The following is a 12,594-nucleotide window of genomic DNA, read 5'->3' as shown; positions in this document are numbered from 1 at the left end:
CAGACTGCTCTAGTCGAACGAGACAAGTGTGGTACAGCAAACTCCAATTCCACCCTCATTCAAGTCTGCACACTGAAGGAGAGAGAGAGGGAGAGAGAGAAGAGAGTAAAAAAGAGAAAGAGTAGGAAAGAGAGAGGGAGGGAGAGGGAGAAATGGCATGAAAGGAAGAGAGAATTACAATGAGGGAGAGAGAGAGAGATACAGAGATAAAGAGAAACGGGACAGAAAGAGGGAGAAAAAAAACAACAAGACAGGGGAATGATTTGACTTTTTCTTTGCCGAAATCTGAATTCGTCTTTAGCCGCGCTCTCTCCGCCGTCTCTGACGAGAGTATGCGAATCTCAAGAGTGACGTCTAGACGAAAACAAGCAGACGGCGAGGCAGCCGCAGATCTCCGGTGTCATCTCGTCGTCCCAGATACACTCATTCATTCCACACATCAAACGCTGCACGCGCTAATTACAAGCCGCACGAGAAGCATGAATAAATTAAGATATCTTTTTTTTTTTTTGCTAGCGTTCTTTGTTTCTCTATCAGGCCTCTATCTCCGGAAACGTCTCATCCCGCTGACAGACAGACAGATCTCCTTCAGAGGCACAAGTCTGTGCAGCTGAACACTTAATCCATCCCGCAGTCGCTGGGATAGACCGGTACGTTTCATGTGTCAGTTTCACAAATGTTGTGGAATATTCTGCATATACTTAATTCTGCATACTATATAGGCTACTGATAGTGGGGTTGGATCTCTGGTTTCTATTTCATAATCATGGTTTTATTTGTTTTGAATATCTTAATGACCGGATCGGTGGATCAGTTTCTATACATGCGCTTCTTGGAAATGCAAATATATTTTTTGTTTATGTTATGTTATTTATTTATTTTCCAGGGATAGGAAAGTTGTTATAAAAGTACATGGGAAAGTTTGAGGTGACTTGACCTATATATAAATTACATTTTATCACATTACCATTCCATCATTTTTGTTGTGTCGGATAAGTTGCTTATTATCGTTATTTTTGACACAATCATTATCATCACTAATGATGTGCTCACCAATTCAAAACTATGTTGATGGCATCATTAATACTTCATGCACATGATATTTATAAAATTCAGACGAGCTAATATGCATATTTCCCCATAAATCACGAGTATGAAGCTGTTTCTCGACTGGTGTATGTAACTGGGGTATTGGGAGCGAGCTTGTGCGCTCGTGATAGGCCGGTGAAGTGGCAGGGAATATGTTACAGATTGGACTTGTCGCCATCGCTCTGCTGGATAACGTTTCCCTCTCGCGTCGTTATGAGAAGAGCCAGTGCACCTCCTTCATTACGGATATGATAATCATTTCCGAAATGTTCGGAAAAGACAATTATCTCTCCTACCAGCTGAGGAGGAGAGGGTTGGGGGTAGGGGGGGGTGGGCGTATGACAGAGAGATAGAAATAGAGAGCGACAGATAGATGGGAGGGGGAGAGAGAAAGAGAGACTGAGAGAGAGAGAGAGGGAGGGATGGAGGCAGAGAAAGAGAAAGAGCCAGTCGGATGGGCTGACAGAGAGAGAGAGTGAAAGACAAAGAGAGGGAAAAAAGGTAATGAATTTAGAGGGAACTAATTTGGGAGTGACGGGGAAGGTGACTTGAGTGTGCTAAATTATTCAAATGTACATAATCGCTCAGCGAAGGGGTAAATCACCCTATTACAGAGCGGAGGGTCAAAGACCCTGCATCCAGGAACAAATGCAGCGTGTGTGTGTGTGTGTGTGTGTGTGTGTGTGGTGGTGGGAGATTCCAACTGCTATCAGCAAAAAATATGAAAAAAAAAGTATCTATGAAAAAGCATACACACACACACACGCACACACACACATAGTTTTGCACTGACGCCGCATTGCCACGGCAACGCTGGCGTCTCGGCGGGAGATTCTAAATGAATACAAATCAAAGTGGGGCGAGTGCACCAGCAACAGCTGGGCTCTGGGCTTCAAGCAGCCGCCATCGGACCACCTCGCGGGCCCAGCCCGACTCCGGCCCACCAGGGCCCCTCGCTTGCGGTCCAGAGGGGGGGCGACAGGGTTCTGGGCTGGATCTGGGCCACTGCTGGCACGAGTCTGGTTGGCGAGCCACCCTGATGCAAATGTGATGTGATGCGATGTGATGCGTTGCCATTCCCATCCTTTTTCAGGAAGCTTAAAATAAGGAACTGCGAACATGGCTTGAACGTGTCATTGCCGCCACACATTTTAGCTGTCGTTTGGATTGGGTGCATTGCAGATGGTGGTGGAAACGTTGAGTGTTTGTGTGTGTGTGTGTGTGTGTGTGTGTGTGTTTTGTGGCATGCTAATGATTTAAGAAGGAAAACGGGCAAAGACAAAAACAAAAACTCCGCCGCAGTCGACACAGACTTCAGTGGGACGCTTGGAATTCACAACCCGGGGTTGGAGGTGAGCCGGCAGACGCAGTCGTGAATTCTCATTAATACCAAACACAAGCAGAGATATTGATATTCCTGCCGTTCGCACAAGGGCACGAAAGTGCGAGAGGGAGAATAGAAGAGAGAGAGAGAGAGAGAGAGAGAGAGAGAGAGAGAGAGAGACAGAGAGAGAGAGAGAGAGAGAGAGAGAGACCAACAGTCAGGAGACAACTTTAATCTCCACGGACTGGCAGAATCATTCATCAGCCGAAGAAATATTTGCTCGGGAAGTAAAAACGTCCCTTGAGGCTTGAAGAATTGTGGCCAAACGCTTATTGACAGCGGCTCGCCTCCCGGTGTCTTTAAAGAAGGACGGACGCTGTCCTCCTATCCCCTTTCATTTCCTCTGATTGGAGGGGCATTTTCGTTTGGGAGAAAACTCTCATCTGGACAATCTAACGGTGGATTACTCTGATATGGAGACCATGCGATTCCGCAGGAGGATTGCTTATTCATTGTCGACTTCCTCCCCTCTTGTGCGACTCGGAAAATAACACATTCACAGAAATTGCTTTTGTATGGACTCGGATGGCTCACAGCAGCGCATTGAAGCCTGAGGACACAAATCACATCTGTAATAACCTCCTCGAGGAACAGAAACATCGCCCGCCAATCTCCCCGGGAAAGAATAAAAAACCTGCAAAGGAAAAAAAAAAAGGTGGGAGATGATGCGGACGAAGATTGAGACACAGTTAGTGTTGCTGACTTTCAATCTGACGTAAAGTGAGGCTCGGGTCAACGGGTCAACGGGTCAGCGCTGGAGAAGCAGGACTTCACCCCTGGTGCCCATCACTGTGGTGATTTGTCCATGCAGGGGTCTTGCTCCCTCTGTCTCGTTCTCCCCCTCGGGGTAGAAACCGGAGCCAGACCAATTTGCGAGTCAGCACCTTGGGTCACGACCTGCTCTTATGAGGCGCAAATCAACAACTATCAAACATGCCTGCACTGGGGGCACATAAGGTTCTCTCTCTATCCCTCCCTCCCTCCCTCTCTCTCTCTCTCTCTCTCTCTCTCTCTCTCTCTCTCTCTCTCTCTCTCTCTCTCTCTCACACACACTCAATCCATTTCTCTCTGTGAGTAGTAACCACAACCAGGTCCTTGGGTTGAACTTGGACTTGGGTCTTACATCAACAACTCTTCAACATGTATCTCTCTCTCTCTCTCTCTCTCTCTCTCTCTCTCTCTCATTATGATATAGCCAAACCCAGATCTGGGCTTCACTCCAAACTCGGTTTGAAAAAAAAAAAAAACTGCAAGCATCACCCCTTTAAATGTGTTACAAGGGCTCTGAGGGTGTTTTCCCTCTCTGACAACATCACCTCTCAGGCCATCAGCCTTGCCTAAATTTAGCTGTTTTAATATGTATAACTTTAGCTGTTTTAATATGTATCACTAGCCACTGCTGCTGGCATCGTTTCAGTCTGTGAGGAGCATAGAATGTTAACCTCTCCCTCAAAATGAGCCGGGTCAAACCTCACCTAAGGCACAGTGTCTGATTCCTGACTGAGTTTACATTCACCCTTCTCCCAAGCAGTCATGCATAAAGAGCAAGCAAGCAAGCAACTATCACAGAAAAAAGTTGTTCGACAGAGTTTAATGATCATGGTTAGCATATGTTTAAACATGATGTCAGTCCGTCGACGTGGCCTTAAACAGGATCAAATCAAATTTGCTGAATGGATAACAGTTTTGTTGTAGTCTCGGCTCTTTGGTTTTTGTGCATTAAATATGTCTAGGATAGCTTTTAGTTCCATAACATGAGATTTGGGATAAGGACCTCTGTGATTGCACAACGCTAACTCTCACCAGATGGGTTCATCTGGGATGTGCTACCTTGGCAACAAAAGATATGGAACTAACAACTGAGCTTCTGCCATAACAATTACTCATTTAGACGTACAAACCTTTAAGTTAAAGGAACGTTCCAGAACCAAAACAACCTAGGGTCTTTTTTTCAGAAGCTAGCAAGTTCAAATTATTATTTGGGAGCATAATTACTTTAAACGGTGGAGTTTTGAGCAAGATGCAGTGCCAGTTTGTTTCTGACGCGAGCGTAGTTCGCTTTCACTCTGAGACAATTTGATGTTAATGCAAATGACATTCTTGCACAAAACTCCACCAATTACTGTAATTATGCTCTCAAACAGTGAACCTGTTAGCTTCTGAAAATAGACCCTAGGTTGTTTTCGCTCCGGAACATTGCTTTAAGGACAAACAAGTCAACTTCAGCAATAAATATGGAAATTAATGAACATAACACTAGCTTTGTGATACAAGTGTGATAATGGACTCCTTGGCATTCAGACAGAATTAAATGTTTTTTTTGAGGCATACTGTAGCAGCCATTACCACCTGAATGAAAAATCCACCTGAGTGTCACCCAACATCCCTTACATGAAGAGTTTTCATCTGACAGTGAAAGCAATGTGATTCCAGTAAAGCAAAATTATTGAATGTGACCTAAATTGCAATACCTACATGAACCATTAGTAGGCTTTGGACCACTGGTTGAAAATGCCCGCCTGACAGAATACATTTTACCTCTACCAAAGGAGGTTATGTTTTCATCTGGGTTTGTTTTGTCTGTTTGTTTGTTAGTTAGTTCGCAAGATAACTCAAAAAGTTATGAATGGATTTCGATGACATTTTCAGGGAATGACCTAAGGAAAAAAACTACTACATTTCGGGAGTGATCCGTATCACTGTCTTGATCCAGGAGGTGGCGCTCTCTGAGTGCTTCTCTAGTTTATTTTTTGTATGTAAATAATTGTAATTGCACAATGCACACATTCTCAGTTCTAATGTAATTTCCCTTACACTGTCTTGTGGGCTTTATTAAGGGGATACGCCATCAGTGTGCATGTGGACCCCTCTCTGTGTCAGATGAGACCATAAATACGGCAGGGCTTCATTTCACAGTTCATAGCACCCATGTGAAGAATCGCTTGCCTAACTCATGGAGAAGGTGACATTTCAAGAAAAGAAGGAGAAAACAAATCCATAACAATAATAGCCAATTTCATAAACGTATCTCTTATCATGACATTCAAAGTAAACTACTTTTGATGCTTTTTCCCTCTGACAGATAGATTCAATCATTATCAAGTATGGTGACACTTTACTTGGATAGGTCTGCCCAGCAGAAAAGATAATTTTATAATTACAGCATCAATTACTAAAAATCACATTAACTAAATCCAACCCCCAAAGCTTATCCTTCTCTCTGTTGATCTATGTGGTGGACTATCCAACTACTACACACTTAAAGTTGTGCTATTTTCAATACATATTGTGTACCAAATAATAATGTTAACAAACTGTGTTGTCCCTATTATCTGGGCGGAGAGATGAGTTAAAAATGACGAAAGTTGTGTTGTTTTCATCACATTTTTCATCAAGGGTGTAGTGTGACCACAAACTATTTTAAGTAGGAGGCTGCTGTGGCACCAGTGGACATGTCCACCTCTACTTACGAGTCCAGTGGCCATTAGGACCCAGGTTTAGGTCTGGCCTGAGGTCTTTTCTCCATGTTACTCCTACTCATTTCCTGTCTCCTCTCCTCTGCCCTGTCAATAAAGGCAATAAAGGAGAGCCTTTAAATAAATAAATAATACATTAAAAAAAACAGTAGGCTTATGTGTGCTGGTTGCTAAGAGGAAGCAGGAACATATCTAACATCAACAGGAAGTCTCAAAACATTCAGTTTAAAAATGAGAGAAAGAAAGTTTTTTTTTTTCAAAGACACATTCCTTTTTTTTGTAGTTGATTGCTGCGTAGTTGAGCTTAGTCAGCCTGGCCAAACGTGCCCTTGGTGAGAGAGCCCTGGCCTGCCCTTATATCATTATCCTCTTCTCAACAAGAAAGTAAATCAGGCATTCAAAAACGATGTGAAGACCTCTGATCCCTCTCATTTCTTTTTGCCTTCTCATTCTTTCTTTCCTTCTCTCTGGAGTCCCTCTCTCATTTCTTTCCCTTATCCTCTGTCTGTCTCACGCTCATTTTATTTCTCTCTGACTGCAGTATGCGTTCTCTCTTTCTCTTATCCTCTCTTTCTTTCCATAGTCCCCCCCTTGTCTTCTTCCTCATGCTTCTTTTCTTGATTTCCTCTCACACTCAAGGATTTCTCTTTTTTTCCTCTCTCTTCTCTCTGTCAGTGTACCCTTCTCTCTTTCGCTGTAATAAACCTGTGATCTCCACAGTCAGTTTGTCCTTCTCTCGTTCTCACTAATGCACCTGTGATCTGAGATTATACAGGTGCTGAAATGTGAAGCCCAACTAACACCTTCAGCGCCGCAGGGGTTTCCAGACGCTTACGGTGAGGGGAGGTCGTCCCTTTCCTGCTGTGACAGGGGCAGGAAAAGACTGCGGGACTAGAGGGCTGACAAAATCATAACACAGTAACATAGGTCTGTAACTGTGTGTGTGTGTGTGTGTGTGTGTGTGTGCATGTGTGTGATTGAATTTGAATGTGTTGTTATGTGTGGCAGTCAGGAAGAGAGAACTGTACAGGTGTCCATTTCCAGAACGTTCTCCAAGCGGCCAGTTGACTTGCCAGAACAAATCATGACTTCACACTAAGTCTGAGACCCAATGTGACCCGACGTACGGGTGTTTGAGTGTGATGCAGTGTTATAGGGCCACAGAAACTCCTCCAACTGCCCAAGTGCTGTCTCTCTCCCCTCACCCTCTCTCTCTCTCTCACACTCCTTCTCTCTCTCTCTGCATTATTTATCTGACTTCTTTCGCTCTGCAGCCTCGGTTGTGTTGAGCTGTAAATGTGATAAAAGAGGCATTCTAGCATTCGAAGAGACGTCGGGTCTCTGTACGCCTCAACCGAGAGGGTGAAGAGAAAGGCCAGTTGTCTCAGCCAGTGACTCACACTTTTTGTTCTTCTGCTTCTCTGTATTGTCTTAGCATCCCCCCCCCTTGTGTTGTTTTGTTGCATTTCAAGGAGTGAGGGGGGTGGGGGGTGGGGGGGGGAGGTGGTTTGTCGTCCATGCTCAAAAATAAGTGACTCAGAGAAGACATGTATGCTGTCGGCACAGTCCAGTGTTGCAGCTGAGGATGTGTTTGTGTGAGTGACACCACAAAGATCTTGGCTGTAAACACAAGACAGACAGAGAGAAAGTAAAGAGAGAGTGAGGGAAGAACAAGAGTGATATGGAAAGTGGGTGCACTGTTGAGTAAGGGAGAGAGAAAAGGAGGAAAAAAACGAAGGATAAGAGTGGAGGAGTAGATTGAATGAGTGTGGCGGAGAGAGAGAGAGAGAGAGAATGAGAGAGAGATGACTAGGGGTATGTGTATATCTGTACATACTACACTGGAAGGAATAGTGAAGAATTGACAATGTCAGAAGCACACATGCGCATGCACAAACACACGCGCACGCGCACGCGCACACGCACACGCACACGCACACGCACACGCACACGCACACGCACACGCACACGCACACGCACACGCACACGCACACGCACACGCACACACACACACACACACACACACACACACACACACACACACACACACACACACACACACACACACACACACACACCTCCAATCACTCAAAGTGAATTGCACCTCTTGCAGATGAATCACAGTGTAAACAGAGCATGGGATTTCGAAATTAAACTCAAAGTCGTTCGACAATTTGTGCAAATGTTTAATCATCTGCCTCAGCACAAAGCAATACTCAGTACAAATAGGATTCATTATTCCCGGCGAGGAACAAGATAGAAGGAGAGGCCAATGACTGGCGTGCCGGAGATGGCATGTACACAGAGTAAAATCCTCTGTTCCCAGGAGGGCCATACGGAGATGATGGATTGTTTTCATTCTTAAAGAGGGAGGGATGGAGGGATGGTGGCGGTGAAGGAGGAGGAGGTGCAGAAGGAGGTGGAGGCGGTGGGGTTGGAAAAAAAACCCAAAACAAGCCTAATGTGAGGTGTTTCATTCCAGATGACAAAGTGCTTTGTGTGAATGTGCAGCTGGTAAAAATCGAAACCATCTAAAGTTCATTCAGAGGAGGTGTTCTACATACTGTACTGTACAGCTACTGTAGGTACAAATCCATATGGAAAATAGGACACGTTCCAACATACACATTCAAACTGAGCTGAGGCACATTTAAGATGAAGGTAAATAAACCAATGGAAATTCAGCTACCAGGAGAAACTTGTCAGGCTTGGTGAGGCGGTTAAAAAAAGAAAGTGTATTTATTTTGAATTAACACTGAGACCAAATGAATACAGAGTGTAATGTGGGCATTTTGAGGAGTAGAGACACGTTCAAGAGTAAAGGTATTGAGCATTTAAACTCACTAAAATGGCAGTCCAATGAAGAGAATCACCTGAACGTAAACTGGATTGGACAGTGGACCTGAATCGATCTGTGTTTAGTCCCTCGAGCTCAAGATGTCAGGCAATGTTAAGTCCCACTGGTTAAATACTGGGCCCTGTGCCACTATTTGGGTGGTCAATCTTAAGGCACTTAAAGATGACCATTGCAAACTCACTTGATTGCCTAATTTAGCGTGAGGTGTTTGGATGGATTTGTTGATATAGGCTATTTGTCTGTGATGGTTTGTCGGAAAAGTTTATCTTACAGCACGACCTTATTACTAATTGTGTTCACTGTAGCAAGATGGTAAAGACTATTTGGCAAGCTGCAGTACAGGTAGATCGATCACATTTTTTTGCCAGTGTATCATTTTTAAATGAAATGTGTATTTTGGCTGTTGTACAGATGAATATGACAAGTATCACAGTATCTTGGCAATGACTTCTGGACTAATGTTATACAGTATTTACTAATTATGGCATATTTGCATGGTGTTTTTATACAACAATGTTCATGAATATGTATGGTCCCATATCAAATAAATCAATAAAATAAAAATGCAAATAGTATAATATCATCTTTGATTGGAAATAAGGTGTTTCTGATTAGACTGAGAATAAATAGCTGATTTGTAGACACAAGGACTAATGTTATCGTTCATCTGGTTAAATATGTTGTAGACTCTTGTTGGAGTTGTGTAGCGCACTGTTGTAGAACATTGTTGGAGGTAAACATCAAGTATTTTGTACTAAAATATTTTCTTTTTCAAGTAAACATTCTCATATGTTATATGTTACAGCCTGTATGACAATATTGCACGTGGTCTTATACAACCATTTAAAAAAATGCATGATAAAGAAAAAGTTATATATAATACACATGTCAAACAACTTAATGATTTGGTATTGTAGCTATATGTTTTGAATTAGAACATGCAATGCTTATAAAATCATTGTCACTTTAATGCTGCACGCACAGAGAATTATCTTTGACTTGTCAATGTGCCAGAGCTGAGATGACTTGACCTGAAACCTTTGCAGCTTCAAAGACCCATTTGGGATCCTTTGGGAATCATATTTCTTCAGCATGGGACTTTTTTGTCACAGAAAGCATGTACTTAGAACCCCAAGGGTGAATGGGTGTGAGCTATGAGCTATTGTGAACTATGAGCAATTGTAAACCATGAGTTATAAGCTGTTTCACACAAAATGGTGTTATAAGTAAAGATAATAAGTACAATCTTCTATATAATATTTTCCATTTCAACTTGATTCATATATTAAAAATAATAATAAAAAAAGATACATGATTTTTAAGTTGCTTGAATTATCAACAATATCCAAGCATGACACAATCATCAATCATCAAAGTGCCTGAGTTTGTCCTCTGACTTCGCAGAGTGCTGAGCCTCTTCTCCCTTTCACTTGAAGTTGAAAGTGTTGGACTATTTCTTTCGGCGAGCTGGCATCTCGTCCGACAGGTCGACCTGGTTTTGATAGGCCTGGGCATGCGCCTCCTCGTCCTCATCGTACTGGTGCTTGGCGAAATTGACAAAGACCTGAACGAGAGAAGAAACGAGAGAGTTTAAGATTAAGACGTGTCTACAGTAATTTCCTATGTATTAGCCGCATTGTGTATAAGACGCAGGACAGTGTTTTATGCAAGTAAAAAGAAACAAAACCATATTAACGCCATATTAACTGACCCCATGTTTTAACCTCATACCTGAAGGAATTTTGCATGTATAAGCCGTGGCTAATAGTTAGGGAAATGGGGAAATTACGGTACTGAATAACAGATGGCTTGTGCTCCCTTTTTAATTCCATCATGGTTGTGTTCCAGTCTGACCGCGCGGCCGTTTCTGACCATCGGACGTCTCTCAGTGTCTCTTGTGAGTACAGTATGCACAAGAGACCTTGAAGAAGAGGGGGCCACTTTTTAATTGCTGTGGATGCGATTAGAGTATGTCTCTCTCTCTGTGTGTGTGTGTGTGTGTGTGTGTGTGTGTGTGTGCCTGCACGTGTGCGTGTGTGTGAGTGTGCATATGCATTCAATCACTGTATTTCTGTGTCTTAGTAAGACAAACGGAGAATTGAAAATAGAGAAACAGAGAATAATAAAAATCAGTTGAATATAAACTGCAGGCACACTTTCTCCCTCTCTGTCTCCCAGTCTGTCATTCCCACCCCCACTCTCCTCCATCTTTCCCCCTCCCACTCTCGTCCATCATTCCCCTTACTTCTCACGTGCATCACAGCCAGAAGCAAACACAGGCTCTGAAGACAGAGGAGAGCACTTGTTCTATTATTTCTCTGAAGGCAGACACCTGCAAAAGAACTAACAACCACCTCTGTGGCATCCGATGCTTCACTCCTTCTCTCTCTATCCCTCTCTCTATCCCTCTCTCCCTCTTCTTCTCTAGTCTCATACACTTCCCTATTCTCCTTCCACACTTCCTCATGCTTTCTCTCTCTCTCTCTCTATCTATCTCTCTCAGTGTACTTCCTTTGTCTCTTCTATACTTCACACCTCTCCCCTCTCTCTCAGTCTCTCTCTCTCTCTCTCTCACTCTCTGTTTCTCTTTTTTTTCATTCCTACTCACTTCTTCTCTGCCCACAAAGCAATGGCAGCCCTTTTGAAAGCCACGGTGGATTCAAATTCCCCTTCTTCTCTCCCCACAACTCCTCGCTCCAGAGATAAAGCAAGCGACTCCTTTACCCACAACCCCACCCACCCCACCATCACTCCCTCGCCCCCACCATCACCCCCCCCCCCCACCCCCACCCCCGACAGTGTTTCATTTCCGAGGGAAACATGTCAGTGTAACCAATTCCCACATCCATCCAGGTGCCAGATTACGCCAGCTATCTTAATTGGAACTGGAGGGACCCTTAGTCTTGGACGCCGGTGGAGGATTGTTAGGTGGGTGATATTGCTGAACTGCATGCTCCTTTCAAATGTCTCCTCGCTTCTACCAGAGCCCAGGGAAAACTCCCGAGAAAACTTTGCGAGAGGGAGGGGGGGGGGGGCAAAAGGACCAAAAAAAAAAAGGTCTTTGGATGTGCCCTGAAATTGGCTTGACTGTCTTAGAACTTAGAAAGCCCTGCAGACACAAATAGTCAGCAGGACACAATGATATCAGTTTTCCTGATGGAAACAAAAGACACGGCCACGTTCAGTATGGCAAGAATAGTTTTTAACAGAACAGTAACAGAATTTATGATAATTATGACAACACCACACATCTGGAGTGTATGGTGGAGGTGTACTGTATGTATCAAAAATATAAAGGGAATCTTGAGTCTAAACTAAGCTGAAATAAGGTTACACAATGTCACTCCTTCATATTTGCTTGTTTTTTCATCTGTTTAGTTATTACACAACAGAGTAACATCCTCCTCCAGCCTGAAGTAGTTTTGAGTGTAGACTTGTGTTTATGCACATAGACAACCTGTCCTTTATCTTGTATGAGTACATGGCAAAATATATACTTTGATAAAAGGGCATACTTTTTATGAACCCTCTGTGATCTCCCTCTAACCCCCCCCCCCCCCCCAACTCCACCACCCCCGCCCGACACAGTGTGACACCGCGCTCGAGTGATGTCTCGTTTCCGGCATGCCACAGAGGACTGGAGAGGAGGCGAGAAGGAGGCAAATTAATCACTCGGCCGATGTTTACAGCACGACCATCGAGGCGTGGCAGGACTAAGAAGGACGCCGCGGACCGCAATTAACCTCACTGGAGCGCCTCGCTTGTCAGGAGGGAGTCCTGTCTTTGGT

The 12,594-nt window shown here is 43.8% G+C and overlaps 1 protein-coding gene across 3 annotated transcripts in view; it reads right to left on the bottom strand.

The window, feature by feature from the left end:
* Window positions 1-9,268: 9,268 nt before the first annotated feature.
* Window positions 9,269-12,594, bottom strand: part of LOC134060563 (phospholipid-transporting ATPase ABCA1-like) — a 258,600-nt gene continuing 255,274 nt past the window's right edge. For all 3 annotated transcript variants that reach the window (XM_062517294.1, XM_062517293.1, XM_062517295.1), the window contains exon 50: window positions 9,269-10,370. In XM_062517294.1, the coding sequence (XP_062373278.1) occupies window positions 10,257-10,370 (114 nt within the window). In that variant the 3' untranslated portion in view covers window positions 9,269-10,256. The remainder of the gene's footprint in view (window positions 10,371-12,594) is intronic.

Source organism: Sardina pilchardus, chromosome 16 (genome assembly GCF_963854185.1).
Source record: "Sardina pilchardus chromosome 16, fSarPil1.1, whole genome shotgun sequence".
NCBI lineage: Eukaryota > Metazoa > Chordata > Actinopteri > Clupeiformes > Clupeidae > Sardina > Sardina pilchardus.
The sequence above is the reverse complement of the archived record's forward strand: the minus strand, read 5'-3'. Positions and strand labels throughout refer to the sequence as shown.